General features: G+C 42.2%; 1 protein-coding gene across 7 annotated transcripts in view; it reads left to right on the top strand.

Annotated features, from left to right (window-relative positions):
- ARHGEF9 (Cdc42 guanine nucleotide exchange factor 9) overlaps window positions 1-16,825 on the top strand; it is a 274,051-nt gene extending 257,226 nt beyond the window's left edge. For 6 of the 7 annotated variants that reach the window (XM_083722047.1, XM_083722046.1, XM_083722050.1 and 3 more), the window contains 4 exons: window positions 2,674-2,917; window positions 4,176-4,244; window positions 11,929-12,118; window positions 16,750-16,825. In XM_083722047.1, the coding sequence (XP_083578173.1) occupies window positions 2,674-2,917; window positions 4,176-4,244; window positions 11,929-12,110 (495 nt within the window). In that variant the 3' untranslated portion in view covers window positions 12,111-12,118; window positions 16,750-16,825. The remainder of the gene's footprint in view (window positions 1-2,673; window positions 2,918-4,175; window positions 4,245-11,928; window positions 12,119-16,749) is intronic. The other variant, XM_083722048.1, reaches the window with a different exon arrangement.
- Window positions 16,826-19,096: the final 2,271 nt, after the last annotated feature.

Here is a 19,096-nt window from a genome sequence, read left to right as displayed (position 1 = left end):
GCACATTTGCACCTAATGGATTCTTTCTGAACCAATACATGAATTAAAAAAACAGCTTTCCTTTGAAATTTGCACTCCTCCAAATTTTGTGATGCACTTTTCCAACTGAAAAATGCACCCCCCCAAAGTGTATATTAAGGAAAAGTGCACACAAGTATGTATTTTAGTGGAATTAATGTACACAATTGAACTGAGAAATGTGTGTATTAAAAGAAATGAGGTTGGAAATGCATCCACAGAGAAATCATAAACTGATGTAGAAATGAGGGTAAACTGAACTTAAGACTGGATTTCCACCAGCCCCATCTAGCATAGTCATTCCTTAGGGATGTTGCAAGTTATATCCCAAAACATCAGGAGGGCGCTAGGCTGGGGAAGTTGATTACTACAGTCCCATTACCCTTTTCTCTTAAGCTCTGACTAGTACTCAGTCAGTCCTCCTTGCACCACCAGCTTCAAGTGCCTACTCCTTGTTTTTCCCCTTTAAAAACCATGCAACTGGGAACCAAAGTTTCACCCCAGGAATTCTGCTTTTTAAGCAACCATTTTCCTGTGCTCACCCAAAACTACAAACAAGATAATTCTGTGGGTGAGCTGACCAGGTTGTACTGGCTATCTGCTGAGTCACCTAATACTCATGTAGGTCAGCTGACTCAGCTGATTCCCCTAATGCTCCTATGAAAAAGCTATTCAGATAGCTAGAGCATGGGATTTGTTTGTTTTTAACCACCACCTCTGTGCCAGCAGTCCTAAATGAGTGTCTGTGTCTAAATAAATTATCATTTGCCGATTACCCTTGGCCCAAAACCTCTCCTGGACTTTTCACCATTAAATTTTGTTGATGTTTGGTCTGCTACTTGTTCCTGCTGCTAAGATTAGTATTTCAGTGTGACATTTATCTTTTCAAAAGGTGCTTTTCAAAAGCCTTGACACAAAATTTCCAAGAAATTTCAACTGCTTGCTGCTTGAATGGTCATGAGATCAACATTGCACAGCCTGAGATATGTTTATGGTTCTCTTGTAAAAGACAGCATTGCTTCAGTTCTGTTGAAATTAGCTATTTAAATTTTAAAGGGTTATTGTATGCTTCTCCTTATAAAGTTGTGCCTTTTTACATAATTGGTTTCTGTGGGTTTGTGTTTTTTTCCTGATGAGTTAGCTTTTCTAGAACCAGGTCATGTAAATGATTGATACAGCAGGACCTGCTTTTCATTTGGGCTGCACTGAGGTTCATCAGAAGTTAAGATCTTAGAAACAGTTATATCTTGAATCTTGGATGATTTATATTATATCTTGCTATGTGGATAGGAATAGGAGATGTTCTGTGATAAGATGGGTGTTTGCTAACATCTGCAAGTTTTGTGGTACCCTTCTGTTGAATTTCCTGTAAGATCTTTCCAAATATTTGCAGTGTGGCATATTCACTGAGCTAGAATAAGCAACCAGCCAGGCTGACTGATGGTTCAAGCAATGCAAGCAAGTCAGAAGCAGAAAGGGATATTAGGCTATTCCAGACATATCTAGCTGCTCAGTAAGCAGAGATAAATTTGCTTAAGAAACCTAAACTGTTAGAAATAAATAGCAAACAGTTCTGGGAAATGTACATCCCACATGCACACTTGAAACCCTGCAATCCCAAGCTCTTTTGATAGAGCTAAAAAAAATCATGGCTTGAGGAGTTCCCCCTGAAATCTCCCTGCCAGTTTCCATCTCCCACTGCTCCCCCAGCAAACTAGTTATAGGAGTAAGATCAGCAATAGGAAGAACTTGCTGACAATGGCCAGAACCTTGTAAGTATCAACCTTATGGTCTGGACAGTCATGGAGTATGATTAGGGTGCTATTTCCTGCTGGGCTTTTTGAAATGTGTAGTTTCTCCTGCATCCCAGAACAGAACATTTAAGGCATAGGAAATTACAAGTCCTGTGCATCCTGGCTGGAAATGATGCTCTAGAGCAGGGACAGGGAACCTGTGGCTCTCGCATCAGCAGTAGAGAACCATTAGTCAGTACATAAGACTTGTAGTCCATCAACATCTGGAGGGCCACAGTTTCCCCAGCTCTGCTCCATGGCATGTTTTAGACTACTTGGCTTTGTTGTTGACAGTGTTCACTGCCATTCACCCTCATTTCAAAAAAGAACATTGCTTGGGAAAAGGGAAATCTTCTCTCCATTGTGTGGGGTATGGAGAACAGTGAAAGTCTCTTCTGCTTCTTACAAAGGACTCCTGCTTATGCCCTGCTTGAAGATTACAGTGAATATGTGTCCTATGGTAGGGATTTCTGTGGGTGCTGAATGTGTTGCTCACCAAAAGACTAGGAGAGGGAAAGAAGGTATCCCTGGCAAACTTGCAAGTGGAGTTGTGGAGTTGTGGATTCCTGGCTGAAGTTCATTGATGAACAGAAAACTACTCTCCAATCCTTGCCTCCATACCTCCAGCATTGAAAGAATGCTGCAGTCACACCCAGACATCCCATTTCCTAGTGCTCTAGCATTATGATTAAGGATAAGGTTTAAGAACGCTCGGCAGCTAAAGCTCTGACCACCTTAATTAGCAGCCTTTCATATTCTGCTCTTTGATTACATTGTTAAATCTCCCAAGGACATTAAGTTGGTATTTAAGTCCACCTAGATTCTAAAATGGCTTCTTTTTCTTTTTCAACTTTCCACATAGGACCTGATAAGGAGAGACATCCTGTACTACAAAGGACGCATTGACATGGATCGGTATGAGGTTTTGGATATCGAAGATGGAAGGGATGACGACTTCAATGTCAGCATGAAGAATGCCTTCAAGCTTCGCAACAAGGAGACGGATGAAATGCACTTGTTTTTTGCCAAGAAGCTGGAGGAAAAGCTGCGGTGGCTGAGAGCTTTTCGGGAGGAGAGAAAGATGGTGCAAGAAGATGAAAAGATAGGTGAGCCCCATAGGTCAAGTCAGCTGGTGGGCTGGGTTACTGATACCCCAGACTAGTTGCTGGCCAGTAGGACCATCTCAAGATATTTTGCTTCCTGAGCTTAAAGGGTATGTTGTAAACAAAATCTGCCCTTTTTCCCTTATGGGGTATCCAAGAACCCGTGTAGAGTCCTTAAGTGGGTTCCCTATCAGTAGGGGAAAATAATAGAGGCCAACCAGAGAATATTGAGAAGCAAAGCAGCCAGTAAGCCTGATCTTTATTAAACTGTTCAACAGGGTGCTCACTCACCACATGCAGGAGGGAGGAGGAACCCAGAACATTGGTGTGCAAGCTCTTATATAGACTTTTGAAATTGCGCACCCCATAGCCCAAGACTACCACCCCAATCCATCATACATACGTCACTGAAGGAGGCGGTCAACAGCAGAGGAGGCAGTCTACAGCAGAGATTCTGTCTGCCAGGACCTGATAGTGGTCACTGATTGCATTACTTGGGCAGTCCGGCCATTCTTTTGTGAGAATGCCGTGTGCATGTGTGCATAGTGGAAACCACAGGAGGGGAGAGTGCTATTGCACTTGGGTCCTGCTTGAGGTACGTGCTTGGCCACTTTGATAACAGGACACCAGACTAGATGGACCATTGGCCTGATTCAGCAGGCTCTTCTCATGTTATTGTGTTCATTAAAAGTAAAGGGGGGGAGGTGTACCTGGGAAGAGAGAGGGGGAGATCTAGTTGTATATGTGTGAAGTGTCTGTGCATGTAGGAGTCACAAAGATAGCACCAGGGAGATGCATGTGTCTCTGTGGTCTGGATGTGCATAATGAGTGCATGTCTCTTGTGTGCGCACACAAGGGAGTGTGGTGTGGTCACATTACATATCTTTATTGGTTTTTTGAAGTTCGCCACAAATTCCATAGTGCGGAGGGGCACAGGAAGTTGGGAAGGGTAGAAGAGGCACTTGATGGTTTATCAAGGTATGAGTACAAGTTCCTCGTTTCCTCCTTCAACAGAATAGTAGCACTGGGAACACCCATGTGGTGCATTAAGTCAGACAATCTAATTTCGCACACTAGCTGATTGGCAAGAACTTAAACTATATGAGGTGGAGTTGACCTTCCATTTAGAGTATGTGTACACAACAATCAAACTAACATGATTTCACCTATAAAATATGGGGATTGTATTTTTTACCATGATGAAGAGAATGCTTGTTCTGACCTTTATGTCACATTCACTTCCCTCCAACACCCTCTTTAGGTTTTGAAATTTCTGAAAATCAGAAACGGCAGGCAGCAATGACAGTAAGGAAAGTCAGTAAACAGAAAGGTAAATTACCTGTGCATGGTCTCTTTGGTGGGGGGGGGGAGGCAGGGGGGAAGAATCCATCTTGGTTAATGTAATCCCACCAAATTATCATTCTTTGAGCCAATACATGAACCAAAATGCAGATATTCTTTGAAATTTACATTTCTCTGGATTTTGCAATACAGTTTCCCAACCAAACGTACACACAAAAATCATATATTTGAGGAAAGTGTGTGCATAAATGTGTATGTTGTGCAAATATAGGGACAACTGCATTATAACAGGAGAAATGCCCTGCAAATATGTGTATATTTACAAAAATGTGCATGAAAATGAGTACGTTTTTTATGAGAACCTTGGAAAAAACCTGCAAACTGATAGAGAAATGCGGTGAACTGAAGAACGGAAAACTGAAAAACTGAAAACAGCAGATTCTTCCATCCTTTAAGTGGGGCAGTCATCCTCATTATTTTTATGCCATCTTCCCATAATTAAACCATATTCCAGGTGGCCTGGAGAACTTTTGAACAAAGCACACATACTCCTTCAGCTTCTTGAACAAAGTACAGTCATACCTCGGCTCCCGAACACCTTGGGAGTTGAAAGTTCTGGCTCCTGAATGATTGAAAACTGAAGTGAGTGTTCCGGTTTTCAAATGTTCTTTTGGAAGCCAAACATCCGATGGGGCTTCCATGGCTTCCAATTGGCTGCAGGAGCTTCCTGCAGCCAATCAAAAACCATGCTTTGGAAGTTGAACGTTTCGGAAGTCGAATAGACTTCCAGAACGAATTCTGTTTGACTTCCGAGGTACGTCTGTACACTGAAATGAAAGAAGCTTGCAGGAGTAGATTTCCTCTTCTCAGTTATATCAGGAAAAGTTCCTAGCGGGTTATGAACATAGCCTTGATTATGCTTAATGAAACTCAAGTCAACCCAAGACTCTGTATGAACATTTCCAATTAAATTTCCAGTTAAATTGCTTTAGACCTTCATCCGAACAAAAACAGCATACTTAATTGTGTTTAGTTTTTTTTAACATAACAATTGCTTTCTCATTTTCTCTGTCTCTCTATGGATCCTCTGAAAAATTGAGGTATAATGTTAGTCCAGGCTGCTTTCAACATAAAATTAATTAGTTTCTGTTTCTCTAGTTGATCAGGCTGTGCCTTCCTTGTGCAGTGTGAATGTCTTCTGCAATACTGGGAATTCCTTATATAATTAGACATCTTTGGTCTTCCTGCTTTGGAGAAACAAATGGAGTGAAAACCCAATTGTGCTCTCTCTCTGTATGTGTCTTTTAAACCAAAGACATTAACCTGGAGATAACAATTAGAAGGATTTCTGTACAAACAAACAACAGTTACGTAGCTTGCATGTGCCTAGTCTGTGAAAGCTTGTGCCGCCATGAAAGTTATTAGTCTTTAAGATGCCGCACAAACATTTTAACTGTGTCAATAAGCTGCTTTGAAGGCTGCATGCAGAAAGGCAGTGTATACATTTCTCAAATAAAGCTCATAATAAAACAAACTCCCAAAGTGTTGTAAGCTGGCACTCAAAGTAAGGAGGTATGCTTTGCCTCTGATGTACTAGCTCATCACCTGCAAGGAGGTTTAAGATAATGGTGGGGGTAGGGGGAGTTAAAATAACACATGCCTGCAGGCTGATATTATCCAGAAATCTACCACCTCATTCTGTATAATTTGTAGATAGTGGCTCCTGAAGACTAGTTAAAATTTCTGCAGCACTTGACTATAACATCCCATCCAGCAAGGCGTTTTTTTCTTGTGGATTCTTCCAGTAATTGTCTCTTACATGTAGAAGGGATCTCTGACCCTCTGGATGTTGTTGGACTATGATTCCCAATAATCATGCCTGATTCAATATGCTGTCTCGTATGCTGTCTAGGGCTGGTGGGACAACATCTGGAGAGCCACAGGTTCCCAGTTTCTGGTCTGTTGCATCCTTTAAAACATATAAAATACAACAATATGTTTCTCTGTTGCAGTTCTTTCCTTTGTTCCCTGTGTTTGGGGAATAGACCCTCTTTTTTGTCAGTGATAGAATTCCTAAGGCAGTGGGGAAGGAGCAAAAAGAAGTGTTTAAGGGAATGAAACATAAACACATGAGCCAATCTAACAGAGGTGAACTTGACAATAAACTGCCACTTACTTCATGAATGGGCATGCCACATATCCCGAGAGTATTCAACAGGAGATGAGGAGTAGACTCATTAAATGGAAGTGTGTAGGTAACCACTTTCTGCAAAATGACAGGGAGGAGACGTGAATAGAACAATAGCAAGGAGAAAAATCTACAGAATGCATTTGATCCAAATGTGCACAACAAAAGCCCAGTGACTTCTCTTGTATTTGATGGGGAAATCAAGATTTGCAGTGCAGAAGCTGCAGGCGTATGTGTGCTTAGCTCTTCAAACACAATGCAGTTGTGTATACAGAGGCTATTCTAAATCATCTCTAAAACCCCTACACTATTGGGACCATACTCCTGGCATGTGTGGACAAGTACATCAGTAAAACATTACAGAAAGCATCTTGGTGCAGTCATGCATAGTCATGCATGCACCCCAATTTCCTGAGTGGCGTGGTTTCAGGGCTCCCAATGCTTACTCAGGCTTTTGGTTTCATTTAAGGACATCACTTGACACTTAACTGGTGTTTTGTGATATGTGGTACACACACACACACACACACACACACACAGGTTGAGCATATTTGGAGAGTCCACAGCTTTACATATGTTGCAAATTTCTCATTAAGAACCCCTTTTGTGCAGCCCAACTCAGCTATGAGTTGCTTTTCTTTCTTGTTCTTTCAGCCTGAGCCAAAAATTCAAGAGCCAGAGCAATGTAGTAGACCACCTAGAGTGCTAGATTTAGACCTGGGAGACCAGGGTTCCAGTCCCCACTGAGCCATGAAGCTCACTGGGTGTCCTTGGGCCAGTCACTCACTTTAAACGTAATGTAGCTCTGTGAGTTGTGAGGGTAAAGGGAGAGGAGGGAGGACTCCTGTATACCAGCTTTAGCTTCTTCAAGGAAAAGTGGGATATAAAGAAAATAAAAACAGCACTTCCTCTAAGCCCACTTCGATAATCATGGAATTGAATCATAGAATCACAAGGGTCAACTAGTACTACCCTGTGCAAAGCAGATGTCACCTGGTTATTTCCTTAGCCAGAACTTGCTGCAAAAATGGGATCTGACAGGCTAAACTTGTTGAACCAGTATAGACCTCTTTAGCACACTATTAATTTTTCTTTACAACAACAACAAACTAAATGATCTTGGAAGAGGGGATCCCAGAGAGATCATTCAGACCATCCCTCACCTGTCTCCTTACAAAATGCTCATGTCAGGCTTGCTTCTGGGCACATGCTAGTTTCTGCAGAAGCGTGGGGGAGGAACAACAACAGAACAGAGAGCCAACCTCCATGGCCCTTTGCTAACCACACTGTTTGTCCTTGAGTGCATGGTTTTGTTTCCCCTGCAAGGGAGGATAAAATCTGGATTGGGATCGCAGTGGGGAGCCAGAGGACTAAAGGACCCCTACCTGCTACACCAGGTTTCTGATACACTTGGAGGGGAAATGCTGGCTGTTTCTGAAAGAGAAATTCATGCAGTCCAGGGTGAATGAAGTGATTAATGTTGTGTAGTTTGGCCCAGAAAGCTGTGGGAAGCTGGCCATGCATATCGCTCTGTCAAAATTCAGCAATAAAGAGCAGCAAAAAAGCCTGCATAATGCTCTTCAGGCATTCTCTTTGCCATGCAGTTGCCTTCACGCGAAGGAGAGTGGGGTGCACTGCCAAGCCCCACCTCCATTGGTGTGGCCTCCCCCAATGATTTTGCAAGGAGCCTATAGGAGGCTTCCTGCTTCATAATGTTGCCCTCCCTCTCACAGTGGGCTGAAAAGCAGAAAGCGATGTGCCAGAAAGGTTTGGATTTGGTAGCACACAAATGCATGCGCACACCATGTGATAACAATTGCAGAAGCAAACAGAGGAGGGCTCACCTAGGATTCCTAATTCATCAGTTCCACTGCAGAATCGATTTCTGAATCCCTAGATTCAGAACTCCGTAATCCGGGGGAAATTTGCATGGTGAGAACTCCAGGTGCCTCTTTAGTTAAAAGATTTCAGGGCTTTGTGGTGGATTAAGACCCCTCCAGAAATGATATCATGACAATGAGTTTGGGATTTGCAGTTTCAGACTGAGAAAACCCAGCCATATTAAACTACTTAAGGCAACTCTAAACTAATTCTATACTTTCCCTAAGTCTGCTAAGCTTAGAGTAAAGTGCACAAGGGGAAGATTGGAGGCATTTCTTACCCAAACAGAATATTACATTCAGTGATCAGAAACAAGATTCCAGATTTAGAGTCAAAGACACAACAGGAGACCTGTGATTGTGACTTCCCTTGGTTTGGTTCATTTTAAAGCATCCACTCAAGGAGGTGTCCATTTTATTTTATCAGAGCATCAATGCTGGAAGTGGGAGAGGGATGTTCCTCTGTTCTCCCCCCATTTCAACCCTCTCCTCCCATACAACCTTTAATTGGTGGGGGTAGAGAGACCTTTCTACAGACATGATACAATTTCGTATTGAAGGAATGGGTTTGGGAAACCCATTCCTTCAGTATTTTTGCATTAGATTACAGTCAGGGTCAAATCATAATGTGTTTAGTAGGGGTTAAATGCTGACATGTGGTACAATCCTAACAGAAGTAAATCTTAGTCTGTCCAATGGTGTTTAGGATTGCTGCCTTAACTGAGCTTTATCTGACCACATTGTCAGACTGGTAAAGTATTATTGTTTTCCCCACATGTAGGATGATTATTGCTTTTTTCTGCCTGGGAGGAAATTGAATTTTATGCAAGGGCCAGTCTGTACAGGTTCTGGGGATTTGCATCCTTCTTCTCAACTCCTTTGTCATCTACCATGACTCTGCTGCTAGTCCAAAGGAATTTACAATATTTGCAGGCAGGTCATTGTCTATCTTGTGGCTGCCACTCATAGTTATAAGCACCTGACACTCAGTTTAGGATGATGGGCTTGGATGTATACAAACCACCCTGTTCCAGTGGTTTGCAATGCCTTACACTGTACTAATTTAAAATGCATTGCATTGCTTCAGGAAAATGCTCAGGCTTTGATGGAAAAAGCATCCCAGGAGTGTAGTAGTGGTTCTGACTAAGCACATAGTTAGACTAACAAAAACACTTCTGGCTGTGTAGACATGTAAGGTGGAAACAGCTTCCTAAATATGTGAGCTTAAGACTGCTTAGGGTTATTTGTAAGTCAACATCAGCGCCTTGAATTGAGCATGGAGGGCAACAGGGATCCAGTGCAGATGGACCCTAGAGCAGGGGTAGCCAACCTGCTGCACTCTAGATGATGTGGTTTCCACCTCCCATTCACCCCAGACAGCATGGTCAATGGCTAGGGATGGTGGAGTTGCATAGAGCATTGGTGTATGGCTACCCATGCTGTAGTACATTGATGCATGTGGGCAACACAATTCCTTTCTGCAGGGGCAATCTGGGAATGCTTTTTTATGCTAGGGGAATGGCCTAGAGTCAAAAACAAACATTCCCAGATTGCCAAACTTCAATAAAGCCTAGGCACTTTTATGAATCTATTTCTTCTCTCCAGAGTTTCAGGTAGGAATCTTTCCCAGATCACTCCAAAATGTCTCAAAAAATGAAGAGTAGTGCCCTCTGGCATATGTTTCTGGATGTAAACTCTAAATAATATTCTCACCAGCTTCCCACCTGAATGTATTCATCCATATCTCGTGGTAGTTCATTGCCCAGCTGCTCCCATGCTAGGACTGCCCCCTTCTGGCTTTTTTCTAATCTGCTCTGATCCAGTGTAGTACAGCACAGGCTTCAAAAGGTTTGCTGTTCAATTTTTGAGACATTTTGGAGTTTGAGCATGCTCATAAGTCTACAGAGTTCTGAGAATCAATTAGATGTTGGTCTTTGTTGGTTTTATTGGAGTAATTAAAATTAAAAGGGAAATCTGTAATGTTAAAGTATTCAGAGAGCATAGGGCAATATTCTTACCCTATGCTATATTAAGTCTAAAAAGTTTAGAAATAATAATAATAATAATAATAATAATAATAATAATAATACCAAACAGTGCAATTCTTTGCAAACCCCAGTGAAGCAGAATATTGCAATGACATATTTAAGCTGTGCTCAGTCAGATCAAATTTCCCCATGCCCAGTATTCCACCTGTATCAGTCGCCAGTAATAAGCAGGATGAAGATAACTGTCATTTGCAGATTGCTTCACATCTATCAGTTAGATGTGTTAAGGTTTCCTCTTTTAGCTATCATGACTAATAGCTAATGACCAAGTACTCGGCGAGAAAGGATATCCTACTTTTTTGAACAGAGCTGATTCAGAAAATGATTCATTCTTCCTACCCCTTAAAATATGGTTCAGTTTGGCATTTATCGGAGAGTTATATCTTACCCTCAAATGCATTTATTAGTAAGTGAGTAAGTTAATGCATTTATTATGCATCTTTTCAATGTTGATTTGCCTGGGTATTTTTCTTCGTCTTTGTTTATTAATTAGCTGAGCTACTTCTCCGCCTCTTTTCTGTATGCTCTCAACCACCATTAATATTGGGAGTGGGGTAGCTCAGTGTTTGAGCACATGCTTTGCATGGAAACTATTCAGGTTCAGTCCTTGACATCTCCAGGTAGAGAGTTGAGGGGAACCCTGCCTGAAACCCTGTACATTGGGCACTGTACATTGGGCTAGCCAAAATGGTGCTCTTCAGATGCTGTTCTATCCATGAGCCCCATCCAGCATGGCTAATGGTCAAGGGTGCTGGGAGTTTTAGTCCAGCAACATGGAAAGCACTATGTTGGCTAATCCTGGTAGCCAAGCTACCCTCACATCAGTGTGCAGCTTCCTATATTCCTAGCTAAACAGGAACCATTAAGAAGTAAGAGACAAGGTTGATTTTCCTGTGTGGCCTTGCCCTGCATTCTGCTTCTTGAGGGGTATTCATACATTACATTCAGCTAGAGTACAATCTGTGTACCTGTGTTCACAAACAGTTGAGCTCTATATTGATATAGTCATTCACATGTAACATTCCACAAGTGAACCTGCGTATCCAAGAGTTGAGCTGCACAAATAACAAGTGCACAGTCTTTCATACAAACACTTGTAGAAGTGTAGAATCACAGAGGGGGAAGGAAACCTGAGGGTCTTCTAGTCCAACCCCCTGCAATGCAGGAATCTCAACTAAAGCAACCATAAGAGATGGCCATCCAACCATCGCTTAAAAACCTCCAGTGAAGGAGAGTCCATCACTGGACATCAGCCCTCCAAGGGTGTCCATTCCACTGTTAAAGAGCTCTTATTATCAGAAAGTTCTTCCTGATGTTTAGTTGGAATGTCCTTTCTTGTAACTTGAATCCATTGGTTCTGGCCCTACTCTTCAGAGCAGGAGAAAACAAGCTTGCTCCTTCTTCCATGTGACAGCCCTTTGAAGAGACAGCTTGAAGCTTTGTAATGTGTAAATAAGCCTTTGTGCTAGAATGTGATGTAATATTGGGAACTGGGATGAAAAGATGTTCATATTTTTAGCCAGTACATTCTGATGGGCATTTCTTTCTTCCTACTCCATCCCACCCCATATTCTTTTTCCTCCACCATTCATACAGGTGTTGGCTACTCTCGATCAGTTCCTCCAGCTTACCCACCACCCCAGGATCCACTAAATCAGGGACAATACATGGTGACCGATGGCATAGCCCAACCCCAGGTCTACGAATTCAACGAACCCAAACGCAGCCAGTCACCATTCTGGCAAAACTTCAGCAGGTTAACGCCATTCAAAAAATAATATATAGAGTGAGATGGAGAATTTTAAAATAAATTTTAAAAAATGCTTAAAAATATTTAAAAAATATATATTTATAGATGGACCTTTTTTTGGAGAAGCACTGTTGCAACTTAAAAAAACCATATAGATATATAGATATATATAGATATATATATAGATATATGTATATATACAGACATGCATATATACATATACATACATATATATGTATATATATTTGAAGGACCAAAAACCTTTTTGTTGTTGTTGTTTTGGGGAGGCAGTCTCTGCTACTATATTCTAAGTAGCACCAAGTACTTCTGATCATGTAACCTGCTTTATTTTGGCACCATTGGAACCATTGTTGTTACTGTTGTTCTTTTCTTATATATATAATTTGTTTTGTTGTCTCAGAATCGTCTCCCGGGATGATTTCTTGTTCATTGTGCATTTCCTCCATTGACATGTTCCATCCAGCGCCACACTGGTGTATATTTCCTTTGGGGTTTTATTTATAGATTACCTTCTCTTAGAAGGGGGTTGGGCGCATGGTGAGAAAAGAAAAGAAAAGAAGTGTCTGTTCCTACATCTCATTCCCACAGCCCACCATGGATGCAACCTGTTCCTGTCTGAGCACCATTGAGAAAGGAATGAGAGGCCTCATTTGCTTCAATGGGATGTGCTCAGATGGTGTGCCGGGGTGATTGTACCACACACATTGAATGCTGACTTAAAACAAGACAACAAGCTGCATTTTATCTCCCCACATTCTTCTGTTCTGAGTCCATGCTCCATTGTGCACTGTATAATATGCTGCTCAGTACTTCTGTTGCTTTTTAATGTTGGGTAGAGGGATGCTGGACATGAGACCCTTCTGCTCCGCAAACTCCCAGGTAAATGGAGGTTGGAAAGCAGAAGCGCCTGTTGGACTGTGTCCCAGGTGTGCAGGATGGTAAGAGGGCATCCAACTCTTTATTATGCAAATAATTATGTCAGTTTAGCTGATGTTGTTGCATTTTTTTAATTGCACTCCCCCCCCCTTCCCTTCTTCTTACTCTGTGGTTTGAGCATAACTTCATCTTTTTTTAACCCCCCTAGTAATATCCTTAGGGTTGTTCCCATTTTGGTTATATATTTTATTGCAAACAAGTTTCCCCTTTGATTTTACCATTTTCTGTTTTATTTTTTATCTGAAAGATCTGCCAGTTACAGTGCCCTGTGCACTATTTATACAACCTACAGACTCAAAACAATTTGCAGAAAAGAGTTTGTGGGTCCATATCCCATATTCAAGGTTAGAACCAAATGGCTCTTAGGACCTTCCCACCCTCCCACTCCCAGAACTGGCCACTTTCCCCATCAAGGAGACCTATTGATTCTGCCATATGTAGTGTGGCTTTTATGCACCATTAGTTAATGTTTAGAGATGCATTGTTCCCAGTGAAGACAAACTATTATACAGACCTTTGTGTCTGACCTGATTCATTTGTCCCTAGTTGTAGCCTTAGGTCTCTAACTACCATGCACAGCATTAGCCAGTAATAATGAGCTATTAGCTATAGGATCGTTGCCTTAGTAATCAGAAGCATTTCCCCCATTATTAAGGTATCAAATCTATGGAAGGAGCTTAGTGCTGCATATATGAACAGACCTGCAATGCTTATTTGGACTGAGGAATGTGCTGAGCCTGACAAAGCTAATAGCTTGATTCTCATATAGGTTATAGCAGTTGTTCAGCAAACAGGCATCACTTATCCAACCTCTTTCTGCCTTTCTGTCTTCCCACTCTCTTCTTTTTTTTCCCTCTCTCTCTCTCTCTCTTCTCCCCTTTCTCTATTAAAAAATGCATTTTTTCAAAGCCATCTTGTAAATTTCACTTTGGAGTTCCTAGATAGGCGCTGGTCTCATCTCACTAGAAGAACAATCCTCAGTGGCGACCAGAGCTATATGGCAGAGGTACCACCACATCCAAACCCTGGGTGGCTCATGTCAACCAGGGTGCAAAGGGTTTGGGTGTGTGGCGGGGGGCGGTGGTTTTGCCAAGCTTTTCGGCCTGGCAGATCCCAACATTTTAACTTCCCCACCCCCACTGAAAGCAGTTAGTCACACCAACACCAGGCTGGTGTAGCTGAGGGCTCCCAATCAGAGAAGCTTTGGATCCAGCTGATCCACAGCCTGCTCTGCTCCACCCCAGTTTCAGGTCCCTATGCTTGCTACCAGCAGGAGGAACACTGCTTTTTTTAGGTTCCCACCCACTTAGCAGGTGCATTGGATGCCTCCACCATGGTAGGGCCACCTGCCTCCCAAGTGAAGTTGGTAGGGAGAAACCTTGATCATGTGATTGTTCTCAAAGGCTTCAGACCTAAACACACTTACTAAGGAATAAGCCCCAATGAAGTGGAACAAAGCTGAAATTTCTCAGCAGGCATGATACCTGAGATTCCTTTTGTTTTCCTCAGTGCTTCCTGAAAGAAAGAAAAAAAGGATGCTACTTTGTGAAATTTCCTTCAGATATTCTCCATTTTATTCTTTTATTTAGCTACTTATTTTGTGTTGCAGTAGCCAGTTCGTACTTACAGTGCCCAAATAACATGAGGCCCGGGGCATTGTGGAGGATACAGGATGGAGGCTGAGCTGCTAACACAGTTGGTTTTTGCTGCCATTTGCAACAAAAGAAACCCCTTAGGGCAGAAATAGAAAGAAGCTGAGCTGCTGCCACCACTGATAATGGTGAACCCTACCTCTGAGAAACTGTTGAAGAATTTCTAACCCTTGAGAAGCTTGATGAAATTGTCTCTCACAAATAGGGTCGAGATTTCAGTGCACAGCTCTGCATTGAACAAATACGTATAGGAGTGAAGTGTGTACCCCACATTTAGTTGCAAAGACATAGAAGTAGCTCACCTAAGATACCAAGGCTATACAATAACAGAGTGTTGCATTATCTAAAGCAGCTTTCCTCCATAGCCTGGTCCTCCCAGGTGTTTTGAACTACCCATCATCCCTGACCATTGGCTGTGCAGGCTAAAGCTGATGGGAATTGGGAGTCCAGCAACATCTGGAAGGCACCAGGTTGCGGAATGCTGCACTGAAAGAAGCATCCCTGTGCCTAGGAATAACCAGCAAGCTAAAATGGTTGGCCTGACATCTTCCACTGCGTTGTGACTTTCTCCCCTTCACTGATTGCCATTTGCAAGGGAATGGAAGCCCACAAAGTGGTGACACCACACAGTTTAGCTTCCTATATGTCACCAGGGCAGGTGGGAGGAAGAAAAGGAGAAGCTAGGTGGTAGGTGCTCTGGATGCCAAGCCTATTACCTTCATAATGCTTAGCTTGCAAAGAAAGGATGAGCTTGGCTAAAAAGGCTAAATTTGGAGTAGGTGTACTTTTCTTTTCTTTTTAAAAAAGACTCCTTTGAAAACAGACGGTAAAATGGCCCAACCTCCTTTGCTTTCTTGTCTGTTCACTGTTGGGTTTTTTTGGTCACAGTATTCTTTTTCCTTCCTAGGCAAATCTGGCCAGCCTTTAAATAGGGAAGATTAATTAGCTTTGCTCATAAAGCTGATGCTAGTGAGAGTTGTAGCTCAAAACATCTGGAGTTTCATATTTTACCCAGTGAACAAACAAACAGATTTTTAGAATAAAAATTTTAGAATAACAGCCCTTGAGTGCATTATTATGTTGAAAGAAGCCTCTTTCAGGTGCATCCATAGGATGTTTTGTTAACACTAACACGTGTCACTGTAACATGTGTCTCAGCTCTTGCTGGTCCTCATCCCACAAACCCACAACAGATGACAACAGCCAGTTCAATGTGCACAACACTGTTTGTGCCATGATGTTTGATATGGGCTTCTTCAGCTGCACTCCATAATTTTTAATCTTCTCTTGGGCTACTAAACCAGGAGTAGTGGATGCTCCTGGTCTGAGTAGTGATCCTGGTCTGAAGGGCTACAGCAAGCTCCAAGAAAAGAAATGAACTGGCAAGATAAGTGGTTGAACTTATCTCATGCCTTAAACACAAAGGCAGCCTAAGGATTTTATCCCAACTTATCCAGTTAAATTTAACCACCTAATTCCAGGCAAACTGTTGCAGAGGAGCACTGCAGTGTGTGTGTGAAACAGTCCCATCTGCATTCATTTCCAGGGAGAGGCGGCTCTTCATGCACAGAACTGCTTATGCAGCAACTCCCTGGGTGCTGGCTTTGGATCAGTCTTCCCAACTGACCTTAGTGTGTCCAGATTTTCAGTGCAGAGTGACCAATAAAGGGAAGAGTCAGTGACAAAGTTTTGTATCAACAAAGAGCATATTTTTATTGCGGGGTGGGGGGGCTCTCTTTTTTAATTTTGCATGTTAGTTGGTAACAGAGCAGGTTTTAATATAGACTCTCATTTGTTTAATACCTTGGTTTTCCTAGCTAGGCAGATGCTTAGGAATTTAACCAGGGTTATGAAACTGGAGGTAGAATTTCTTGCAGTTTGTGAATGGCTAGCGAGAGAGAGAGAGAGAGAGAGAGAGAGAGAGAGAGAGAGAGAAATTAGGGGCAAGTTGTCAACATGATGAAAGTTTTACTTATTCCTTTGCCTTTTTAATTGCATAAGAGGTGGGAGTAACAAGCACATTAGTTAAGCCTGTTCATTTACTGTTTTGTGCCCCAGAGAGCGAAAATGAAACATCCATTATTTTTATGAGAAGATGCTTCCTAACTATTCAGCGCTAGGAAAAAAAAAGAAACCAACATCGTCACACCATTATTTGCATCATAAATCAAGATTCGCTTGGTCTGACAAGAGCCACTTGTTGGACTCCCAGCATCTTTCTTAAAGTGGAAAAAATAATACCCAAAGGGGAAGAGCTTTGCCGACTCAGTGCCAAAGCAGAGCAGATGCTGGCATTTGTTCCCAACAGAGGGAGTGCGTTTGCCCCGGCTAGTGGCATTCAAGAACTCTCCTCCTTTCCATGTGTTGCCAAGGTGCTACGAGGAACGAAGCATTGCTGCCATGAAGAACCAGCCGTGGGTGCCAGTGTTACTACCTACTACATGTTCTTGAAGGGGAGGGCTGGTGTCAGGTTGGGCTGTCTTGTTATTCTCGAATGCTTACATCTGCTCAGATTTGGGGAGGGAGAATGTCGGAGGAGTATCAGAGATTGAGCATGTTACATAGACTTCAACTTTCCATTGCCAGAAGAAGAGGAAGCTGTGGTATCACAAGGTATACATCAAGGACGGTTGTAATGCACTTACTGTACACAGGATCTCTCTGGCATATATAGATATATTTGGGGAGGGGGGCATTTCCCCACGCCTCTTTCCCTAGACCACTGATCACATTACCCCTTTGACTTTGCAAATACAAAGGATTTATCTTCAAGATTATTGGCTCCCTAACCTTCTTTTAAAATTTAAGGGAGGGGAGGCAAGGCAAAGGTGCATCTAACAGTTGTAAATAGACAATAAATAGAGGGGGAAAACAACAACATATATTTGAAATTTGTTTCAGTTTTGGATGGACGCTAGCCATCCTTTGCAATGTTATTGATAGTACACCGTGGTGCTTTTGGGTTTCTGGTTCCGTTCTCTTTATGCTCAGTCATCTTTTTTAATTGCAGCTACATTTCAGGGAACATGTATATTTAGTAGCTATTGTAAGTTCTGCATGGCATCACCAAGCTTATTTTTCCTTGAGAAGATTAAGAATGAGCCTGTCGGAGCTTAATGGCATGATGGCTGGAGAGAGGCTCTTGCCAGAGAATGCAAGTGAGGTTGGAAGAAAATTGAAAATCCAAGTTTGGGGCCGAATGCTGAGGTTTTTGTGTGTGTGTTGTGGGGGAGGCTTTAATGGTCTGAAGGAGCAGATAAACGGAGGATTTGGGTAACCCAGCTAATTCTCACTTGCCAGTTCTATTATTTTGTTTCTATTGGATTGTTTGACTTTGTCAAACAAATGTCAGAATTGTGTGTATTAAAAAAAAAAAGCAAGCAAACAGTGTTTTAAAAAAAAGTGTTGTAAAAGACACTGAGCCTTATGAAAAATATTTATGGAGTTAAATAAAAAGAAGTAAAAAAAGACATCTCTGGGCATTTCTTTTCTATTAAAAAAAGAAACACGGTTTCTCTCTACACATATCAGATTTATGCTTTGCTTTCAAAGTGGTGTCTCTGGGACCCACATGATGAGTCATTGCATCAGAAGAAGAAGAAGAAGAAGGAGGAGGAGGAGGAGGAGGAGGAGGAGGAGGAGGAGGAGGAGGAGGAATAAGAAAGCAATGCTCTGTGCCAAGGTACATTTCCTGCAGTTTGCAGCAGGTATTAATCCAACACAACACCCAGTTCTTCACTCCTTGACTGCACATCTGCTGAAGTGATAACTTAATAGCTGGAAGTTGTACCAAGTTTTGGACAAGGCATCCATTCAGGACTAAGGCAAAGCCACAGGCCAGGTTTCTTAAGTTTTCCTAAGGGTCAAAATTCTCCACCCACTCCAAGGTTAGGTGTCAGCAGATGCATTTGCACTGCCTTGATGCTCTCTGGTGCTCTTTTTTGCCTGGGCAGCTGTTTCTCTCCAGGTCCTCCTCTTTTGACTTCACTGTCCCTGCTGTCACCGATCTGGTGACCCAAATGTTTGTTTGCTTGCTTGCTTGCTTTTCTTGATAGTATCATTACAAAACATGTGGCCTGAGGTGTAAAAACCACAACTAAATAAATAAATGCAATGACAAAGCAGGCAACATTAGTTAATTATTAAAAAGCTCTGACTAGCCTAAAGCATTCTGTATCTTAGTGTGAGTAAAGCCTAATTCTGTCTTCTTCCAACTGGATGTTGGTGGTAGATAATTCAGCTGCTCTGCAGCACTGGTGTGACCAGAAACTAGTTTACACATTCGGTTTCCAGCAGTCACAGAAACCACTGCAAAAAAGGGGGGGAGCACAAACCTTTGAATGAGGTTTGATACCTCCAGACTTTGTGGTTTATGCTTCTGAATGTCAGACATTTTGGTACCTAG

Source organism: Podarcis gaigeae (genome assembly GCF_964106915.1).
Source record: "Podarcis gaigeae genome assembly, chromosome: Z".
Lineage (NCBI taxonomy): Eukaryota > Metazoa > Chordata > Lepidosauria > Squamata > Lacertidae > Podarcis > Podarcis gaigeae.
This window is presented reverse-complemented; position numbering and strand designations above follow the sequence as displayed.